Source organism: Typha latifolia, chromosome 2 (genome assembly GCF_019914945.1).
Source record: "Typha latifolia isolate L0001 chromosome 2, TyphaL0001v2, whole genome shotgun sequence".
Taxonomy (NCBI): domain Eukaryota; kingdom Viridiplantae; phylum Streptophyta; class Magnoliopsida; order Poales; family Typhaceae; genus Typha; species Typha latifolia.
This window is the reverse complement of record NC_133087.1, coordinates 938370-959318: the sequence shown is the minus strand read 5'-3', so window position 1 is coordinate 959318 and position 20949 is coordinate 938370. Positions and strand designations below refer to the sequence as shown.

General features: G+C 38.7%; 4 protein-coding genes across 9 annotated transcripts; 2 read left to right on the top strand and 2 right to left on the bottom strand.

Annotated features, from left to right (window-relative positions):
* The first annotated feature begins 1880 nt into the window (after positions 1-1880).
* LOC140780875 (probable RNA-binding protein ARP1) lies at positions 1881-4139 on the top strand. 4 transcript variants are annotated; one of them, XM_073126572.1, is made up of 6 exons: positions 1881-2246; positions 2362-2494; positions 2583-2730; positions 2900-2939; positions 3193-3409; positions 3841-4139. In XM_073126572.1, the coding sequence occupies exons 1-6, from the start codon at positions 2079-2081 to the stop codon at positions 3876-3878; spliced, it is 744 nt and encodes a 247-aa protein (XP_072982673.1). In that variant the 5' UTR covers positions 1881-2078; the 3' UTR covers positions 3879-4139. The 4 variants fall into 4 exon arrangements, with proteins under 4 accessions (XP_072982673.1, XP_072982674.1, XP_072982675.1 ...); XM_073126573.1 differs by having other exon boundaries at positions 1911-2246; positions 3853-4139; XM_073126574.1 differs by having other exon boundaries at positions 1911-2246; positions 3193-3448.
* Positions 4140-5064: 925 nt separating this feature from the next.
* On the top strand, positions 5065-9916 carry LOC140782759 (probable sugar phosphate/phosphate translocator At5g05820). Its single transcript, XM_073129511.1, has 4 exons — positions 5065-5789; positions 7909-8012; positions 8198-8426; positions 9349-9916. The coding sequence occupies exons 1-4, from the start codon at positions 5319-5321 to the stop codon at positions 9493-9495; spliced, it is 951 nt and encodes a 316-aa protein (XP_072985612.1). The 5' UTR covers positions 5065-5318; the 3' UTR covers positions 9496-9916.
* Positions 9917-10113: 197 nt separating this feature from the next.
* LOC140781122 (uncharacterized) lies at positions 10114-14751 on the bottom strand. 3 transcript variants are annotated; one of them, XM_073126936.1, is made up of 8 exons: positions 14594-14751; positions 13087-13290; positions 12731-13003; positions 12562-12596; positions 12397-12486; positions 12131-12260; positions 11300-12000; positions 10114-11210 (listed from the first exon to the last, which is right to left on the bottom strand). In XM_073126936.1, the coding sequence occupies exons 1-8, from the start codon at positions 14682-14684 to the stop codon at positions 10554-10556; spliced, it is 2181 nt and encodes a 726-aa protein (XP_072983037.1). In that variant the 5' UTR covers positions 14685-14751; the 3' UTR covers positions 10114-10553. The 3 variants fall into 3 exon arrangements, with proteins under 3 accessions (XP_072983037.1, XP_072983039.1, XP_072983038.1); XM_073126938.1 differs by lacking the exon at positions 14594-14751 and adding an exon at positions 14171-14313; XM_073126937.1 differs by lacking the exon at positions 12397-12486.
* A 1736-nt stretch (positions 14752-16487) lies between these two features.
* On the bottom strand, positions 16488-18692 carry LOC140781117 (dof zinc finger protein DOF2.1-like). The gene is made up of 2 exons (XM_073126930.1): positions 18323-18692; positions 16488-17619 (listed from the first exon to the last, which is right to left on the bottom strand). The coding sequence occupies exons 1-2, from the start codon at positions 18350-18352 to the stop codon at positions 16747-16749; spliced, it is 903 nt and encodes a 300-aa protein (XP_072983031.1). The 5' UTR covers positions 18353-18692; the 3' UTR covers positions 16488-16746.
* Between the last annotated feature and the right edge of the window lie 2257 nt (positions 18693-20949).

The window sequence follows — 20949 nt, the reverse complement described above, 5'->3', positions numbered from 1 at the left end:
TACTCTTCTCAAGTTGATATTTATATGTATTTCTCAAAGAAGTTAGTTCTTACATAATAGGCTTTGGAAATTAAAATCCTGGCTTTGTTTGGACGTGGAATAAGTACAAAGTTAAACTAGTGTAGTGAGGGCTATACTAGTTTTTAATATTCAAACTTTAGTAGTACCTAGTTTTCTCTCTTTATCTTTTATCTATTTTATATTTTATATTTACAAATAAAACTTAATTCAGATTTTATTCTTAAAAAGATAATATTTTAATTAATTATTATTTCTCTTTTTTCTTCCCCAACCATCCACTATTAATGATATCTTAGTTATTAAAAAAAATTAATTTAATATCTTAGTGAAAGATTAAAACATACTTTTCTTTTAAAATTTCTTGCATTCGTTATTGTCGAGTAAAGGCATATATGCCTAAAATACCCATTAAAAACAAAGCTTCACCCATTAGTCGAAGTTCCACGAAGGACTTGATTTGATCACCATTATTAATGCTATTATTGGATGAAGTGTGAATCTACGCTCAAATCTACCATAGACTAAGCCTCCATTTACCACGACCAGATCCACAAGCTACGCCACTCGTTTCACACTTTGTTAAATTTGCAAGTGTCGTTGCCCATCACCAACAGAGTTCTTTTTTTCTTCTTCTTCTTCTTCTTCTTTTTCCCACGAGAATTGCCTAACTTCTCCTCCATTACTAATGTCTTAGGTTCCCACTAGTAACGTGCCATAGACTACATTGATGTTGTGACCTTTAAAGGCTCCACCACTACTTGAAAGAATCCCAATAGATCATATGAAGAACATAGGCATGCAGATGCCATTGCATGGCCATCATTTCATGCCAGCTCACCTTCACAAAGTGCCATGATAAACTTGCACTTAACTACATATAACATACTTGGAAGAAGAAGAAGAAGAAGAAGAAAAGAAGATAGAAAAGATGATGATGATGATGTTGAAAGGTGATGGATGTTAATCAACTAAATTTACAGTTCCAGTCCTATCATGTCGGAAATCTTAGGCATCAACTGACAGCCCCAAGCTTTTTATATAAAAAGTTATCCTTCCAAAAGCTACCATCTTCTCTCTCTCTCTCTCTCTCTAAATTCCTCATCCTTCTACCCCTTAGCCAGTTCATGGACATATCTTAATTGTTCCTCTCTCTCCCTCTCTCTCTCCTCAGTCAAACCTTACAAACTGACCACTTTCTCAGATAATAAATAAACAAACAACCCCTCCCTCTCTCTCTAGATCTTGCTTTATTACAGTTGTCCACGTTAGAACCACTAAAGGAAGATTAGATTCCTACGTGTGAGAGATCATGTGGCCCACTTAATATTAGCTGTTGGATTTTGTTTGGCTCGATATCTACTGCGAGACACAAGGGAGGGGAGTTAGCTAAATGGTAGTGGATAATGTTCGTATCATCATACTATATTCCAGGTCTTGGAACTTTATGGCATGTCTATATGATCGAGTTCTTAAAAAAAGAAGAACTATTACGTGATTTAAGCTAGATGGAGATGGATCTTATTACTATAGTTTAACCCCCCCTTATGTTGGAACTTGAGTGATTATTGTGTTAATTAAAGGTGTAGACAAAAAATTTCCTTCTTGCATGTGTTGCCTAATAATTTAATGCCACCATGTTACCTGGTTATAATGCCTACATCCACTCTCGCCATAATATGCAATAATGGATCATACTTAAAGATATATATATATATATATATATTATTTTTTTGTGCAATCAAATTCCTAAATTTGAGTATATAAGAATTAATTATCGAGTGTTAGTTAAAATATCCTACATCTAGTTATAATATTATGCACGATTACATTATAAATAATAATTTTCTTTTCTTCCAACAAAAGAAAGAAAAAGTTATGCTCCCAAAGCTGTGCCACTGTACCGCATCTTGTCCCCCCTCTCCTGTTCTTGTTCTTCTCCACTATTAGTATTCCATTTCCTTACCATCTTCTTCAATATCCTCCTCCTCCTCTCCAACCTCTTCCACTAATTTCCAGCCGTGCCCCTCCAGAAACCAACGGCGGCGACCCAAACTCCGATGGGCCAACAGCTCGGCGACACGTCACTGACCAAGGTGTTCGTCGGGGGGCTCGCCTGGGAAACGCAGAGGGAGGCGCTCCGCGACCACTTCGAGACGTACGGCGAGATCTTGGAAGCCGTCATCATCTCCGACAAGCTCACGGGCCGATCCAAGGGCTACGGCTTCGTAAGATCTCAAACTCTCCTGCCTTTGTAGTTGGTGTACGTAAACCCCAAACCGTGGGAATTTTTCCCCGATGAGTCGTTTAGGGTAATCTACGGGTGGGTGCGCGCCGTCGCAGGTGACCTTCAAGGAGGCGGAGGCGGCGAGGAAGGCATGCGACGACCCGACTCCGGTGATCAACGGCCGCCGCGCGAACTGCAACCTCGCGTCGCTCGGCGCGAAGGCGAGGCCCCGATACTCGCCGCAGAATGGTTGGGGTTTTACTCTTTTGTCCTCGGCTTTGGGCGTAAGTGGCAACTTTCTCTAATATTTTCTTTTACTTTGGTAAAAAAAAAAAAGGGCCGGCCGTTGGCTCGAGAGCGGTGACATCAGGGGGGCCTCCGGCGCCGGCGCCGTGGTATTACCATCCGACCGGTACACCACCGTCTCCTGTTCCATTACGCCACCACTACCCCGGAGTAGTGCCCTTCTACCCCGCCGCTTACGGGTACGGATTCTTGACCCTCTCCTCCGTTTCCCCCGTTCCGTTTGAGATCCAGTAGTGTGGGGCCCGGCCACGTGGACTACAGGCTGTGGTTGTGCGGTCGAGCACGTGGGAGGGATGCCAAGATGCAGCCTTTACTTACTAACTGTTCGTTTGCTTAATTTCGTTTCAGATACTCCCCGAGCTATGTGACAGACTTGGGCTACAGCGCGGTAATCTCGAATCCTAAACTCTTCCCTTTGTTACTTCTATTACTTTAAAAAAAGAAAAGGAGAAAGAGCTCAGTTCTTCTCATTATTTCACTACTATTGTTTCATAATTTGATTCCTTTTTGCTTTCCAAAGACAAGCTTTCAAGAATTCTCATATCATTTTCATGATAAGTAGTGTAAGATTGTTAAGAGTATTTGAGATTGCTCATTAAGAATGCCATCCATGGTGGTGATCTCTTTTGATATGATAGCAGAAGGTAAGCCTAAGCCACTCAGCTGGGGGAGGGCAATTCTCTTACCCAGGGCAAGGTGGAATGGTTGCAACCAATGCAATGCTGCCTGTGTATCCTTTCTACCACTACCAACATCGCCATTCGCATGGCATGGGGATCCCTGCACACTTCTTCCCTCCGACTACTGCCGCCATTCCTACCGTCGTCTCCAAGCCTACTGCAGTGCCTCCAGCAGCAGGTGCTCTGAAAATTTTGCATAGCTAATCCTTCCTATTAGGTAGTTATAGCTTGTTCTCTTTATTATGCACCCAACTTTTCAAAATAAGAATTTATAAGGTCTTATCTTCATAGATTTCATTTAAAAGTTGTGCATATGCATATAAATCAACTGTGTGTTGCAGAATTCAGCTGTTTCTCTGAACAAAGAAGCCTAGCTTACTATCAGAGTATAGGATTTAGTGGTTAGAATCTTAGGATTTCTAGTTCTTATGGAAAACCTATGTGACTGGAGTGATTGATTTCTGATAAGTTCATCTACAAGGATTTGTTGAGACTATGAGATAATTTTCCACAAGCATGTAATGAACTCTTCATAAATTGCTGTCAATAACTTATAGTTTAGGACTATTTATACAAATCATTTGACTTGTGACACTAATCTGCAAACAGTTTGTGTGGCAGTGGAACCAGTCACAGGATGCAGCTGAATAATTCAAAGAGAGGAGGCTTTTAAGTTGGTCCATTAAACAAACAGCTGCACATCTGAGGAAGAGTTCCTTCATTTTATTCCAATTAGATCTATTGAATTCTTTTATCCTCTAACCTGCATCATAAAGATGCTCATCTGTAACAAAGGCATTGTGATCCGTTTACCAAAATATTTCATGGTAAGCTCTTAATGGCTGTAGTGGAGCTGGTCTGTAGAACATATGAGCTCAAATATTATTATCATTATGTTCTTAACTGAAGTTTAATGACTCCATATGAAGATAACCTACATACATATATTTTCAACAATATAGCTGGAAGTAGGTAATAATTTAAGAAGGACATTAACTAATCTTAATCAAGAATGGGAATTAGGACTTGAGAGGCACTCAACAACCTTATGTGCCTTTCACTGTTGTCTTTTCTTGGAGAGTGATATGCACAGCTACCCCTTTGACAATTTCTGCCAGTCCTATGACAAGTTGCCATGGATATGTCACAGTTTTAAAGAAAAATGAGGCCAATATCTTGGTATTATTTGTTTGTGTAATTAAAGACATTATTATTATTATAATTATCTTGGTAGCTTATATTTGTTTGTAAAAGATTAGCCAATATATGTACAAGCAATTAGCTGTGTTCTTTTGTTTGCTAGCCTAAGACAAGAATGAAAATAGTAAAGGTGACAGCAGATAAGTCCACATCCACTGTGAAACTTTAGCCTGTTACTACTATTTCCTTAAATTTTGGGATGTGAATTTAAATCAAATTCTTTGGAATATCCATCCCTTGTGACCATCTTAATTTTTGGTGGGAAGAAACTAGAGATTAATAAATGATTAGGTAGGCTATCATATCAATAAGAAGCAAATCAAAGATGCCTACTTCATCATATACTTTGTATTCCAACAATATTTGGGGGAAAAACTGTAAATAAAAAGTTATGAATTATAGATCATTAAAATTTGTGGGATATATTCTAAGAAGCATTACTAGTTAACCATTTACAATTTAGGTAGATTAAAAGATAATTTTTGGTCCTCAAATGCAAAAAAATTTTAAAAAAAATAGAGAAGGAAAATCATCCTATTGTAAAATATAAAACTAAGTGGATTTTTAGCACAAATTACACAATTTCAGGGTGTAAAATGATATTTAATCAAAGTCCTAAAAGAGTAATGGAGTATAAATCAAATCCCCCCAATTTCCTGGCTCCAAGAGCTACGCCTCTCTCTCTCTCTCTCTCTCTCTCTCTCTCTAACCCCACCTCCATTTCTCCATCTTCACCCAATCTACCCTCCAGATCCGATCCTCCTCCCCCCAAATGCTCCTCCTCTCCCACCCCAAAACCCTAGCCCTAATCCCAACCATAACCGAGCCCAATCCCGATCCCGTCTCCGCCTTGTAGATAGGATCCGAAGCCAGACCGAGTGAGGAAGATGAGCACGAAGGCCCTCTCCTCCTCGCCGTCGCCGACGACCGGCCGCCTCTTCACCTTCGGTCTCGTGGCGTCGTGGTACTCCTCCAACATTGGCGTCCTCCTCCTCAACAAGTACTTGCTCTCCAACTACGGCTTCAAGTACCCAATCTTCCTCACCATGTGCCACATGACCGCGTGCTCGCTTCTCAGCTACGTAGCCATTGCTTGGCTCAAGGTCGTACCGATGCAGGCGGTGAGATCTCGGCTCCAGTTCTTGAAGATCTCGGCGCTTAGCCTCGTCTTCTGTGGATCCGTCGTTAGCGGGAACATCTCGCTCCGGTACCTTCCCGTGTCGTTCAACCAAGCGGTGGGGGCCACCACGCCCTTCTTCACCGCCGTGTTCGCTTACCTCATGACCGTCAAGCGCGAGGCGTGGATCACGTACGTGACGCTTATCCCGGTCGTCACCGGCGTCATCATCGCAAGCGGGGTTAGTTTCTCTCTTTAGTTCTTTTCTTTTCCATTTTCTTTCGCTTAGTTTGATTAGATCTGTTGTTTCTTGGTTTTGGTTGGATTAGATTTCGTAATCTTGTGTTATGCTATGGATCTGCTAGCCTTCCGATAGATTTTAGATGCAAAAAATGTCTTGTTTCGATTGTGCTGAAATTAGAGGAGTAGATCGTGGAGTAATTAAGCAATCCAGTTAATTTGATTTCTATAACAGCCAGTCGGTGCCAGCATTTAAAACTGTAGAAGCATTTATGTGATCAAATTAATGCTGCTAGGTTTGCTGAGTGGATTGCTTGGATCGGAGAGCTTGTAAAAACTTTAGGTCTGTTGAAGGATTTGTAATTGAATTGAGGTAATTTATTATCAGTTTGCATCTTAGTCTGGATGCAGTTTCTTATGTCAAACATTGAGGGGATAGTGTACAATTTATAGATAGCTCTCATTTGGCTTATAGATTACACTTCTATTTTTGGCAAGAATATTACATTATTCATGGAGCATAGGAATTTGTGACCGTGTCAAGGGGTAGTTGTCTTATTTAAAGGGGTAGTAGCTGTCATATTAAGTATGTATTTGTGTATCTTGAACTAAGGTTAATTGGGTTGCTTAATGAAATTGAATTGCATAGTATGTTTCCAATTATTTGTTTGAAGCCAGTAAAGGGGAATAGAAGTACCATAGTTATCGTTTATTAAAATCAGATTGGACATTAACCCAGTTAAAGGTCGCGTCACTAGTTCAACCAGTTGGTCGTGCTGGTGGTTTATTTAGAAAATTTTAAATATTTAAATAATATATTTGCACTTCTAAATAATTATAAAAACAATTTAATTGTATTTATTCCATTATTTACTCATTTATAACTAATATTTAGGTTTCTAATTCATCAAATCATATGACGAGTACAAAATCAAATCTTAAATACAATTTTAGTTTTTTAAAATATATTTATTTTAATTTTAGGAGCAAAATAACCCTTAGGGTAAATAATAGAATAGTTGAATATTAATGATACTTTGGTAGTTTAAAGAAAACGAATAACCCAATCGGTTTTTAGAAACCCATCTGGGTCACATGGTTTGCTGGTTGAACCACGGTGTTCGTCGGTTTTATCGGGTCAATTGCATTTCCAATCTGATAATAAAACCGAATTGGACTGGTCTGACCACCCAGTTCGGTCCGGTTGTAATAACTATAGAAAATATCATGTGCATTTCTTTATAGACTGATTGGCATCTCTTACTGTGCATCAGAGACTGAATATGCAAAATATGTTATGTATTTATGAAGGTGCTGCTGCTACATATATGTTCATCTGTATAATGGCTACATAAGGAATCGGAGATGATGATGACGATAATTCTTGGAATAGTGTTACTTGGTGGTATCTTTGTCTGGACTCTAGGTTTTACTGGACATCACTTGAAAAATCTGGAGCAGTTGGGTTGTCGGGGCAAATTGAATTTCTTGACGAAGTCATGTCAAATAATATGAAATGTTGGAGCAATTTTGGTTTTTTTCTTCTCAAAAGAGGCAAGTACAAGGTCTTACATGTCGCTCTCACAGATTAGTGAGCAACTGACTTGAATTTGTAGATTGAGGTCAGCAAAAAGATTTGGAATCTTTAAAGGTCATCCTGCATTCCTCCTATAAATGGTCAACCCAGCCCTCCTATAGAAAGCACTTCTTCCGGGAGAATGTGTTTGGTAGTCAAATATGAATATACTTTTACTCTGTTTTGGATTAGCAATTGAACTTAGCCAGGCAGTGCTCATAATAACTGATATTAAACTTTTAAGTGTGCTAGGTATATTTTTGGAATCATTGCTGGTTCCCAAAAGAATTAATAATCACAACCTCGATTTTATATGGCCAATTAATTCTACAGGAGTTGGAAGCCTATGGTTAAAGTTTGTGTGAATAGTTTGTTCAGTTTCTTTTACTTCTGATTCATGTACTTGTTTATTTTCATTATCCTTATTATATATTCTTGTAATTAATCTTTACGATGCCAAACTTAAAGCTTAATCAAGCCGATCCTCATATGAATACCTTGTAAGCTTGAACCTGACAGATATCTTCTGGTTTGTATTTTACAGGGAGAGCCAAGTTTTCATTTGTTTGGTTTTCTCATGTGTATTGGAGCAACTGCTGCAAGGGCACTTAAGACGGTATTGCAAGGGATTCTGCTGTCCTCCGAGGGGTAATCTCCATTCTGTACTAGTATGATAATAGCTTGATTCTGTGCGACACCTGTTCTTTCATGACTGTTTGTTTTTTTATATTTGCCATTATCTCTTGAATGATACTGATCTTCCTGTGTCATTGGAAACTGCATTATAATTCTTCCGAATATAGATTTATGTGATCCTTATTGGTTGTGTCTAGGGAAAAGCTTAATTCCATGAATCTCCTCCTCTACATGGCTCCAGTAGCTGTAGTTCTCTTACTTCCTGCTACAATTATTATGGAGGAAAATGTGGTTGGTATTACAATAGCACTTGCTAGAGAAGATTTCAAGATCATTTGGTACCTGCTGTTCAATTCCTGCTTGGCATATTTTGTGAATTTGACCAATTTCTTGGTCACCAAACATACCAGTGCATTGACTCTTCAGGTATGATTTATCTGACTTCTTTTCTTTGTCATCTTGTGGTTCTTGTGAGAGATTAATATAATATGGGCCTAATCCGTGATGTTAGAAATTTCTTCCCCTTTATGAAATGTTTCTTGGTTATAAGAATGATATTCAAATGATAGGTTGCTTTGTTTGTTTACCGAACTTTATTTACCTAACGGGCAAATTTTCTCTTTATGTTTTCTCTCAAGGTAGTAATTGCTCAGATATTTACCTAATGTAAAGGAATGTTTGTCTGCTAACCGGTCAAGATTTTCCATGCAGCTCCTTGATCAGGGAATTAATGAACAAAATTAAAGTTGCTATCGGACAATTTGATGGTCCTAATGATCATTCCATTCAACATATAACTTACACTTTTGTATGGTGGCAGGATTTTTTAAAGGAGTGGCTGGAATAACCAAAATTTGATTTCTTCTTGAGTGATGTTCTATGAATTAAAGGGCAGCATAAAAGTTGATTGTGTTCTCTTACTATATTATAAGACTAGTGTGGTGATAATTCTATTTTGTCATGAAGATGCTAGTGGTATAGAAACTAGTAATTTTTCTTTTACCCTTTAATTTATGTTTTGGACTGATATAAGGTTATAAGGTTTCTTCTGTTCGGTACTCCTTAACGATGTTGTTAAAATAATTTGGAATACCATGGAGTTTCTCGAACTATCTGTATATTGCATCAATAGGACACTACCATATACTCGTGTATCTTCATAGTACCCTCTGCTTGTTATTTGGCAATAAGTAGATATGAAGACTCATTTTGGAACTAGGACGAGTCATTGTTTACTATTGCCATATCAATTGTTTACCACTTATGAAGTTATATAACTGTAGTTTACTGTTGTCTTATGAATTGTTTACAATTCTGAGGTTATATAACTGTCTGTGGTTTCCTCCAGGTCCTTGGAAATGCTAAAGGTGCTGTCGCCGTTGTCGTCTCTATTCTAATATTTAAGAACCCAGTGTCTGTGACAGGAATGCTAGGTTACACACTCACCGTCATTGGTGTCATTCTTTATAGTGAATCTAAGAAACGCAACAAATGAAGTATGCGCTTGCGATCTGGAGAGTAGAGTATACATATATATATAAATATGCTCCTTTTCTCTTACTCTGGGTAGTGGAAGCTTCCTGATATCATGATGCTTGGTGCGCTATTTTATGCTGCTGATGCGGATGAAGCTTCCGTTTGTTTCTTTATGTCGGCAGGGATCCACTAGTGAGGATAGAAGGCTCAATAAAAATCAGCATATGTGATTTGTACTTCCCTTTTGGTATTTTGGGAGGCATTATGTCACCCCCTCATCCACAAAAAATTTTAAATAGTCTTATTATTCTTTGTAATCTCCTATTACTTAATTCTTCTTGTTTTGTTTTAATTAAAGAAATATCTTTTCTTTTTTGATACCTTTCCACATTTGATGTAATTTTCGAAATTGATTCACCTAATTGTATTCTCTTTATGCATGTTGTTGGTTTGTGCTTCTCCTGATGTTTTCTTTCTTTCTTTTTATTGGCTTCAACCTAAAACCACATCCATATCCACGTTGCGGTCATCTGATTATATTCTACTGATATGTTTGGCCTCAATTTCCTGTTTACACGTATATCCGCTACAGTAGAGCTTCAATGCACGAAAACTCTGGCTTTAGATGCATGCAAAATTATCACATCCCATAAAGCATTAAATATCAGTCTTGTGATGAAATTTACCGGACAGATCATATTCAGACTTTTTTAAAGAATATACACTGATTTCATCGTAGCTGCTTTCAAGAAAAGAAACATAAGCTAGAAAAAGAAAGTTCAACCCATCAAATCGTTTTTTATCTCCTTGCCTGTAGATGTCAAATAGATCTTTTCTGCCCACCTTCGCTAATTGCAGTTCAAATTGACAACGATACGAACCAATTGCTACATTTTTCAAGTCCAGCATAAATAAGTTCCACCGAGCTGGTCAAAGGTTGGATTGATATATATATAGTTGACCTGTCATCTAAAACCAAACCAGACTTCAATTTGATTTCCTCCAGCAAGGATCGTCTGCCGTGCAATCGTAGCATTGGATGCGTACCATTCCTCAATGATTCAAACCGTTTCTCTCCTAAATGGTAAGAGAGGACAGTTTTTCTCTCATGAGTTCAACCACTGCCACATTTAGATCTTTACTCTGAATGTTTCTGTTTGAACCATCAGTACTATTTGCTGGAATATTCTCCTTCTCAGAACTTAAAGTAATCAAATGCTCTTTCGGACAACTTTCTTTTCTCTTCGGAAAACTGCCCGCAACCTCTTGATCGGGTGATCGAGTACTTTGGCAAGCAAGATCAGAGTATCCTTCGCAAGAAACCGCAGCTTCTCGTCCTAAAGGAACAGTTGTCATAGAGTATGGCTGTAGCTTACTAGACGGGCTCTCCATGTTGAGCTGGCCACACTCAACAATATCATCTGTTACGATTTTGATACACGATTCATTATGAGTTTCTTTACTGAAGTCCAGTGGAGGAAGTTTTGATTCCTGTTGCACAAATGTAGGAGATGCAGGTTTTGTTCTCTGAGCAGAAGAACGATTATCTACTTGAGAATGCGGAGAATCAGCTATCACTGCAAACTTCTTTGTGGGAGGTCCTGCATACCGAATGTTGGTCGGTTTCACTGTATCGGAAACAACAGGTTTATTGACCCCGCCGGTGCTTTTAACCAAACTGGATTGTTGACCAGTCTGTGAGGAAGTATCAATGTTGCGTACAAGATTTTTCTCCTGGAAGATGATGCTTTCAAAGTTAGAGGCAGAAAAAATAAGTATAGGAAGGACAAAGTACAAAAAGTTAAATTGCTCTATCCACTAACCGCATCAAAATATCCAATCTTAGGTGTTGGCATCCGAAGTCCTGATGGTTTAAAATATCTTCCTTTGGAGCTACTATTGGACAGATCCCCTGATGCTGGTTCAGAAGTACCCGGAACGGCTGTTGGGTCTTTCAACAAATGCTCACAGTCTATAAGTGTGGAAGGACTTTTACTTTCAGCAATTGGCTGATGAAGCTTCTGTGAACTTGATGAGTAGAGGCAATTTCCCTTGATTAAGGAAAGAGACGGAGAGGGTGAACCTGCATCAAGGCCATCCATTGTGTGAGTGGACTTCCTAGCCGTGGATGCTGATGAAGAGGCCTCTGAAGAAGCAACACTGTCTATTGAACTGCTTGGTGATATGTTTGAGAACTTCATTGTCGGATTCAAACATGTTTGAAGGTCAGCTGGACTTCTGCTCATTGTTCTACTTTTGCGGGCCTTTAAAGGAATCTTATTAGTAGCTGATCCTGATGAAGAATGATTGGTGGTCCTTGTCTTCTTGGTGATACCCAAAGGAGATTTAGTTGAATCAGTTGAACTACGGACTAGAGAACCGTGAGATGAACTAGAAGATGTTGAAAATGCCATGCTGCTTAAAGGTAAACTTGGCATTCTTCTAGGTGGTCCAATGGACCGTGAAGTGACACTGCTTGCAACTTCAGTTGTTTTATAGGAAGGCTGCTGATTAACCACACCACCTGTAAGAACACAAAGAGGATTTAAGCTAAAAACATAAGATGTTGTAGATGAATATATTCCATTAATAATATAGTAATATAAAATTCCCTTTTCAGACAAGAAGCAGAAAAAAAATAGAACGGTACTTGCCGCTAGTACTACTCTTATGTGTGTTTCCAGAAGCAAGAGCTGCCTTGCTTGGGACCTTCTGCAGAGTAGCTTTGGGCAAAATTCTTGGTGGCTTTAGTGATACCTTCGCATCTGCAGTTCCAGCACCGACCTTAATCCATACATTATTCAGAGTTAGTTTAACAACAAAAAGCCCTACACAGATAGCCATATATGAATAGTTACACTGAAAGGTAAACATAAAGTAGCATCCGGCAGACATCCATTGATCCCTAATTTGCACGTACCACTTTCACATTAATGGGTACCTCCTTAGTAATACTGTCTGAACATTGCTTACTAAGGCCATGCCTTTTCACCTCAACAGGGAACTTCATCTGACAACCAGAAATTAGTAACTAATGGTAGATGTTCGGTAACAAGAAAGATGAGGTAATCATGTATATTATTACCTTATTCTGAGAAGATCGGGCAACCTTCTCTTTTACTGCAAAAAACAGTACAAAAACATGAACTCAAAGCATATGTAGTGCCATATATTTTATTCAACCAGCAAATACAGATACTAGGCATCAAAGAAAGCATCTCTAAAATCCGAGAGGTTGAACAAAAATAACTTACATCCAATGCGAGATGCATTTAATCCCTTATGGTCTTTGATCAACCCGCAATTTTTTTTATTCAAAGCTTTGTCAGATGTGCCAAGAGACTTCTGGATGGAAGCTCGGACATTGTCAAAAAGTTCTATCTCAAGGTTTTCCAAACCATCACTATCCAAGGTAGAAATTGACTCTCCTGATCTCCTTGTTTCTTCTGGAATCCCAGGCAACGCAGATTTCTCAGCCTTCTTGAATGTGCTAGTTACAGTAGCCAACTCTTCAGGGTTGAGAACACCTGTGCTCAGTAAGTAATATGAAAAAATGACATAAGTTAAACATTCAATAAAGATATGACTTTCAAAAGTAAATGAAGAGTACCTTCGCTTGTGAAAAATGCACTATCCCAAGCTAAACTTTTGCGCAAGTTGTACTTGCTAGAGTTATTTCTCTTCCGCTCAGGGGATTCTGACAATTCAGGAGCTTGTATTATTTGCTTGTAAATTTTCCCCAGATTACCTCCTCCTGGAGATCTGGCTGTCTCTAATTCAAAATAGTTCATTTCAAAATTGCTTTCTTGAGGGCCTGTGAGGAAGATTGCAACGAGGATTCATTTCAGAGGATGGTAACAACTAGTATATCATTAACGATCCTACAACCTTCCAAGTCATAACTATGGTATGTGTATGGCAAAGCTATTGTTATGATGATCAAACTACTTTTCATGAAAGCTGAGATAATTACATGCAGAAGCAAATCTACTATTAAGGCTTTCCTTTGCAAAGCAAAAGGAACAATATTTTACACAAAGCGGGAATCACCAAAGACCCAATTGACTTGTCGTTCTATTACAGTATTGCATTTACAATCTACCACGAAAAGACGAATGAGAACATAAACATGCAACAATAAAGTGAAACACAAAATTTACACATAATAAAGTAATATGATGAAAGAAAGGAGTAAAGCAATATACTGATATGCGGAATGGATTATGCATAAGAAAGGAATATGACAGGACAAAGGAGGAATAAAACAACAGCGTGAAAAGCAAAATTGACAAAATTGAGTGTAAATAAATAAAGGAATTTGACAGAATAAACAAGGGAGATAAGAATGGAGAATAATTGAAATGATACATTATTACTACAATCTGACGTATTGTTCATTATAGCCTCATCCGACTAAGAACCTATAGAGCCGACAATAATTCCACTCTGTTACTAAAATTTAAGGGCATTAGTTTATACTAAAAAATCAATTAAATTTATAAATCTGAAGCATCAAATTCTGTTTAGTGTTTTTGTGATATTAGTCCATACTTTTACTATAAAGAACAACCTCACAAAAAGCTTGAGATAAAAAGTTACAAACTTCAAATCCAGATAACAATTGTGAATCCTAGGACCGTTCAATGATTCAACAACAGTATGTTTCTAAGCAGATGTCATCACAAAGAACATACCACCAGATCTCTTTCAGTCCTTTATTTTCCAACAAATTATTCAATTTATTATTGACAAATAATGCCGCTTTCACATGCATGAATCAACTGGCTACTACATCTTGTCATGAGGAATTCTGCTATATGGTGTTGATCTGGATCACCTGTAATTTCCCAAAACAAGCAAACTTCCGCAGATTATTTAGCTTCTTGCAAGAAAATCCTTATCTATTGATAAACAAATACGTCTACATAACCAATCAAGAAAGCGGACACATACCCCGGCCAAACAAATCCACCACGATACGAACAAGAAAACCCTAAACCTTGGATATCACCGATTTAAAACAAAAGGATCTGATGTTTTTTCGGAAAAGGGTCCAGATTCATCATATAAAGAACAAGATTAATAGCAATATCGAGAGATCGAGATCGAGAGATTACCCGAGGAGCTCGGATCGAACAAACCCTCGCAAGATGAAGAAACGAGGATATCGTCCTCCGATGAAACATCGATCAGCGATAGCCTTTCCATATCAAACCTCCACTTCGAATCCGGCTAAGGAGATCGATATAGAAGAATTAGAGAGAGAGGAGGAGGAGGATTATATTCTCACGATATATGAATGTAATTGGTAATATTGGGAGTAGAAGGTCCCAGACCCAAAATGTGGTGGAATGGTATATACGCACGCTTGCTTCTCGCTTCTTGTGAGGAGTGAGCGCGGAAAGGGAGTGCATTTTTCTGATACAAGTAGAAACAATTGGAGTGCATTTATCAGTCGGTGAAATAATTAGGGAATATAATAAATGGTGAAATAATGAGAAGCGGGAGACATTTGAATTTTAGGCTACGAAATTACTGAAAAGCACCTGAGTCGCGTCACCGCACGTGTCCTCACCTCCTCCGTGTTCGTAATGTCCGTCAAGCTTTGTTCAAATGAACTCGAGTTAACCGACCGGGGTTAGAATTTTATAATTTCGAATTTTAGGGATTATGTTAGATATATGGGGTGTTTATAAATCACACTTTATATTTTATCTATTTTGTGATTCACACTCTATCTTTAAGAATTTTGTATTTAGATTCCTCATGTTTTCCTATAATTCTCGTTTAACTATTTAACACTCTAACGTTATTAAAATACCTCTATTATTCTCTCTCATTTTCTATATCTCTCCGCCACATTCTCCACCTACCTCTACAGTTGCCATTATCGTTCCTGCCGCTACCACCTTTTATTGTCTTTTCCCCTCACCCTCCTCATCATTTTCTGCTTCTTCTTCTTTTTTGGAAAGAGAAAAATTCAACAAAAAAGACAGTGATAATTTAGGTATTTATAAATTATTTTGTATATTATAATATTTTTTTTTAGTACCGTCTAAGTTAACTTACCGTGTTAAATGAGAATTATATAAAAAAAAATAAGAAGTCGGATTATAAAATCATCACCTACGAGATGTAAATTATAATATAAATAAAATATAAGATGTGATTTATAAAAAATTTTAAATATATAACTTTCATACAAGAATATTTTAGAGAAAAATAGCGCTTACTTTAGTACTTTACTACTACTCCGTCAATGTATTCAACTTATGGATTAAAAGGTGTGTGTATATATATACTCTTTTATCATAATCTTTCATGTTATACATTGATCCAATATCTCGCTAGATAGAGGAATAATTTTCCAACTGCAATTAATGTACCGTATTCGAATATCTACATAGTTACTTGCAGTAGGGTACAATGTGGAAAAGCTAGAGAAGGCTACGTACCAATCTTTACTAGAGTTTTTACGTACCCACGTCAACATCCTTATGTCCTTAATTAATAGCTATTCACTGGATCAAATGATAAAGTAGAGAAATGGAACCGATATCTCTACATCTACGGTCTACTGCATGACTGCATCCTTTAGATGTCTTGAGTTATCCTCCAACAAAAAAGAAAAAAAAAATTATCCTCTAAGAAGGATGATGTCATTACTACTAGGGTTAGTCACCCATTTAAATTTTAACTTATAGTATATATATATATATATATATATATACACACACACGCTTGTTATCCAAGTACCCATGCAAGTGGCTTGGTGTGAACATGCTCATATTCTTTTACCAAAACCACAGTCTATGGTTCTGATGCATCTTCATGGTGCATAGGAGACCATAACATAATAAAACCCCAGATCTTACGAGGATTTTGTTGCCTGCCAAGATATATTATAGATATTCGTGTCGTCCCTCTCTCTCTCTAACATGGAGAGAGAGAGAGAGAGAGCAGAAAACACTAGAGAAAAGCCATCTCTCCGTTAACCAAAACAGGAATGCAAACAAGAATCTAACTCCCATGCATCCTTCCTTCCTTGGTTAGAAAACAAAAACAGATCTCAGCTGTTTCATTTACTATATACTTCACAAATCACCACTCACCAGAGAGAGAAAAAAAGAAACAGAAAAGGAAAGAAATGATACAAAGGGATGAATTGAAAACTAGCAATCTTTCCAAATAGGGAAATCACAGTCCACAGACACCACCATGCAAGGATAATTAATTACCTAGCTACTTATCCGCCATCTATCCACCTCTATTACATGAGAGTGCTGTTGATGATGCCATGCCAAGAAGAAGAAGAAGCAACTCCATCCCAGTAGTCTTTCCCTGGCTCCATACCCATGTTACCATCTCCACCAAGCTGCCATTGGAGACCCATCAAGCCCTTCTCCCCCCCACCGTCCAAATCTTTGCAAGACCAACGGCTAGTTGCGACACTAGTGCCATCTATAGTAGTTGCACCACCCAAGTCTCCATTAAAGGGCAACACCACTTCCTCACCACCACCATGGCCACCAAACCCATAGCATACATTCCCTACTCCACTTGGGTTAGTAACGTCAACAAACCCACTTCTCAAAATGTCAAGAAAACCAGGACTTGTGGGGAAATGGCTAGGGTTAGGGTTAGGGTTAGGGTTAGTGTTTCCAAGAAAGAAGCCGTCATGTTCGCCGAGACCCAACTGGCCAAGTATGGGTTGGGTCCTGTCTAGCCTTGCAAAAGCCAGGGTCAGTTCATTAGGATCATAGCAAAGTTTTGGATTTTCTGATGAGTAGGTTGAGATGAGTTTGTCTTGTGGTAATCTCTTTGAGTTTGAGGAAGAGGTAGCGGAGGAGGAGGAGGAGGAGGAGGGCTTCTTCTTTCTACAACCACCTCCAATTGGAACATTTCTTAGTGATCCACCTTTGGTCCAGTACCTCCTGCAGCCTTTGCAGAAGTACCTGGGCTGGGAGAGGCTGTAGTTGTTGTAGTAGCAGAACTTGGTGTTGGTGGAATCGCACCTGGGGCACTTGAGGGCTTGCTCCGGGTGGGGCCTCACCTTCTTCTCCTGTTGGCCTTGTGGCTTTTGCTCCTGTGTTGCCCTGGGACACCCAATTAGAACTTCTTCCAGTGGAAAACTATCCATAGCCTGTGAAAGATCTCAGCATCCAGCGATGCAAATAAGATTAATACAAAGAAATATAGAGAATCGTTTCAATAAAACCAAAAAGAAAATAAAGGAAATAAAAAAAATTAAGTTTGGACTAGTGAATGGAGATCGAAAGAGAAGCAAGGCTATTTAATAGCTGTCTGTAGTTTCGATCCGATAATGATCAAGATACATAGCATTTATAACATCAGTTCCTTCTAGCTTTTTACATAATTAAAGGCACAAATATAATTCTGTAGATATTTTAAGATGAAATGTTTATATAAAGACCAAAAAGTGACTGCAGATCTTCTGTAGATCAAGCTCCTCTTCTTCTGCTAAAACCCAAGAACCAAAAGAGATCCGTTACTTAGAATCGTTTCCTAGAATTAATCAGCTATGATTGCAACAGTTGTGAGAAGAGAAAAGGCATGCATTTTCCTTAATCCAATACCTTATGCACCACTTCTTCGAACATATATATCTATATGTGTGTTTGTGTGTGTGTTGATAATTAAAAGCAAAAAAAAAAAAAAGAGAGGCAAAATTCGTGAGCAATGATAACAACAAAACGAACAAAGAGTGAAGCTAGCCATCCTGGAAACAAGCCCTACTGTCACAAAATCACGTAAGAAGTCCATATATAAAAGGAGAGAATCCATGGCATGGCATAGCATCGTCATATATATATATATGATCTCACCTGGTGGTGTGCAATATTAGAGATCTCCATCCATGCATCAACAGAGCGATTCGATCGAAGGAGCGTCCGGTGCAAATTGAGGCGATCGAGAGGAAGAAGTGAGATCCCTCTACTTCACCTCACCTAAATAAAAAAAAAAAACGAGGAGGACCCAGAGAGAGAAACTAGAGGATAAATGATTACTCCTCCGTACTAAACGATCGATGCGTTTGGCTTGCACGCAGAGAAAGCATGGAATTCGAGCGATCGCCGAGGTGGGCCCAGGCAACACCGCCACACAGTGTCCCCTCCAACCACGATTAATCGGCCCCTTCTCGGCGAGTGAAATCTAACGATGGCTGTCGTGATCTATCCATCCTACGTGGTCCCCTCCCTAGCAGCCGTCTGATCGATGATCGTCCTAATCATAAGCTCTATTAGTAAAACTCGGCATAATCCTAAATTACTGATATGCCCTTGTAGATTTAATAGAATGGACATAAAAACTAACAGTAGATTACTAATGTAACTAACCTTTTTGTCTTTATTGACGGTTTTCTTTTAGGAGCTATAGAAGAAGATGAGGAGCTCCATACTTTTCTTTTTCCCTGCTGACGTTTGACCAGTCAAAGTTTTAGGCTTGCCGGTTAAAGCAAAGGCTCGGCAGCTCGGTGGACAGACGAGCAGAGTCCTCTTTTGCTGTTCTTGCACCCCCACCATAAAGCACTCAATATCGGCCGTCCGATTAGATCTACCGCGCCCTCACCGTGGTCCATGCAATCACCTGCCCACTGATCGTCTTTTTGTGAATCTTAAAGCACCTGGGTGGTGTGGTTGGGCGGGGGTAGGTCGGGGGCCGAGGAGGAGATTATTTGGGGAGGAAGGAAGGAATACAGATGGCCCCCGGCGGGCCCCGCCGAAGGTCACTGTCCTTGGTCGGTGGAGGCTGTGGGGCCGGTGGGCCCCGCGGCATGAGATGCCGGAGAGGGTACGTGGCACCTCAGCGCCGCGAGTGGGGCGAGGGAATATTTTGTCCCCCGAGAAAAGAAATAAGAAAAAGGAGGGCTCGGAGTTTAGCATATCACCCCCCCAATCTTTTACCTCTATTACATTCGAGTCCTCGGCTCTCTCTCTCTCTCTCTGTCTATATATATATATTAAAAAAACAAAGAAGGTTGGATGAATGATGAGTGGTAGCAACTAGCAAACGGTAGGGGGGGGGGGGGGGTCCGTGGTGGCATGGTACTTGTGGTACTGGTGGTAATTTTTTGCACAAAGGCCCACCTAATTCTCTCACTAATTTGCCCTCCCTTGGAAGCAATGGATCGCGAGAGCTGTGCCGTTCCGGGTGGACAGTGGCCGCGAGAGACTGCATGGCGTGCGCCGACGTCAGCGATGCTCCCAAAGCCAACGAAAACGATGTACGCTTTGGCTTTTGTCGGCTGACCGACCGGTATCTTCTTCGCGGTGGCAGAAAAATAACGGACGGTTTCTGTTCCGACGTTTCGCATGCCACGTACGTTAGTTGCAGACACTTCTTAACAATAAAAATATATATACTTTTTTATGTAAAAAAAATTAAAAAAAGAAGAAGTTTAAAGTGAAATTGTCATATATATATAATATTTGAATCTATAAAATGTTTGTAAATTATTATGAATAATTTTTTCTTATACACTGACAGAGCTAAGACTAGGACCACCTCTTGGATTGGCCTTACTCTGTTCTAGAAATAAACATGGACCCATATGCCTCACCTAAAGTGGTAGACCAATAGTAAAGTGATTGTTGACAGAAACATTATATATATATATATATATATATATATATATATATATATATATAAAGAGAGAGAGAGAGAGAGAGTCGTAGACATTTCACTGCATCGCTATGCTTCAATCTTAAGCTAGATTCATTTGCTACATGCTAGTTCGTTAGATTAAGTTAAGTTTATAATAACGGATTAAATAATCGGAAAGTTCATGAAACAAAGTTTTATGGCTACATAAGTTAGCTAGCCTTCGTAGGGTCATTATTGATTAGCGTTTAGTAGGTAAGGTCGCTCTTAATCAAGTGAATTAGAATTGAATAACTTACACCAAATCGAAATCAAATCCAGTAGATTTGGCACTTTCTGGCAACTAGATTTTGGCACTCAAATTAAGATTCATTAATAAAATCAAAGATTGGTGGCAGAATAATAATTGGTAACAAGTTTCAGGCTCTAAAAGGACTGCGGACTAACAGATGTGGTCTTGGAAACAAAGAGATGATCCAAGAGAAAGAGACAATTAAATTTACACGCTTTTAGCTCGATCATAATAGCTAACCCCCTTAGCTAGTGGACGTGAACCAATTCGCTTCCATTTATTTTTATTTGAGAGAAAGTCCGTATACATTTAAATTGTACAAGAGGACCTGATATATACGAATTAAAAGAGAAAATAACACAATGCTAATTGACATAAATTTCACATTTGACTACGACTATAGAACATCACTATGTACGTAAAAGACTATACGAAGCACAACCTCGAATAATTAAAATTTTAAAAGGTCCAAAATTAACATACGACTTTACCACAATATGTTAGTTGAAGACACACACATGCATGCAGAACTTTAAAAGATTAGAGAGGTGAAATTCC

What these genes read in the sequence shown, in the direction of transcription:
- LOC140781117 (XM_073126930.1), bottom strand. Translation starts at nt 18,352, where the DNA reads ATGGAGATCTCTAATATTGCACACCACCAG. An exon ending in CTAATATTGCACACCACCAG is followed by an intron (nt 17,620 to 18,322) that starts GTGAGATCATAT and finishes GATCTTTCACAG; the next exon opens with GCTATGGATAGTTTTCCACT.
- LOC140781122 (XM_073126936.1), bottom strand. Translation starts at nt 14,684, where the DNA reads ATGGAAAGGCTATCGCTGATCGATGTTTCATCGGAGGACGATATCCTC. An exon ending in CCCGATCTTCTCAGAATAAG is followed by an intron (nt 12,487 to 12,561) that starts GTAATAATATAC and finishes TCTGGTTGTCAG; the next exon opens with ATGAAGTTCCCTGTTGAGGT. An exon ending in ACATAAGAGTAGTACTAGCG is followed by an intron (nt 12,001 to 12,130) that starts GCAAGTACCGTT and finishes GTGTTCTTACAG; the next exon opens with GTGGTGTGGTTAATCAGCAG.
- LOC140780875 (XM_073126572.1), top strand. Translation starts at nt 2,079, where the DNA reads ATGGGCCAACAGCTCGGCGACACGTCACTGACCAAGGTGTTCGTCGGG. An exon ending in GATCCAAGGGCTACGGCTTC is followed by an intron (nt 2,247 to 2,361) that starts GTAAGATCTCAA and finishes GCGCCGTCGCAG; the next exon opens with GTGACCTTCAAGGAGGCGGA. An exon ending in TGCAGTGCCTCCAGCAGCAG is followed by an intron (nt 3,410 to 3,840) that starts GTGCTCTGAAAA and finishes ATCTGCAAACAG; the next exon opens with TTTGTGTGGCAGTGGAACCA.
- LOC140782759 (XM_073129511.1), top strand. Translation starts at nt 5,319, where the DNA reads ATGAGCACGAAGGCCCTCTCCTCCTCGCCGTCGCCGACGACCGGCCGC. An exon ending in GCGTCATCATCGCAAGCGGG is followed by an intron (nt 5,790 to 7,908) that starts GTTAGTTTCTCT and finishes TGTATTTTACAG; the next exon opens with GGAGAGCCAAGTTTTCATTT. An exon ending in CCAGTGCATTGACTCTTCAG is followed by an intron (nt 8,427 to 9,348) that starts GTATGATTTATC and finishes GGTTTCCTCCAG; the next exon opens with GTCCTTGGAAATGCTAAAGG.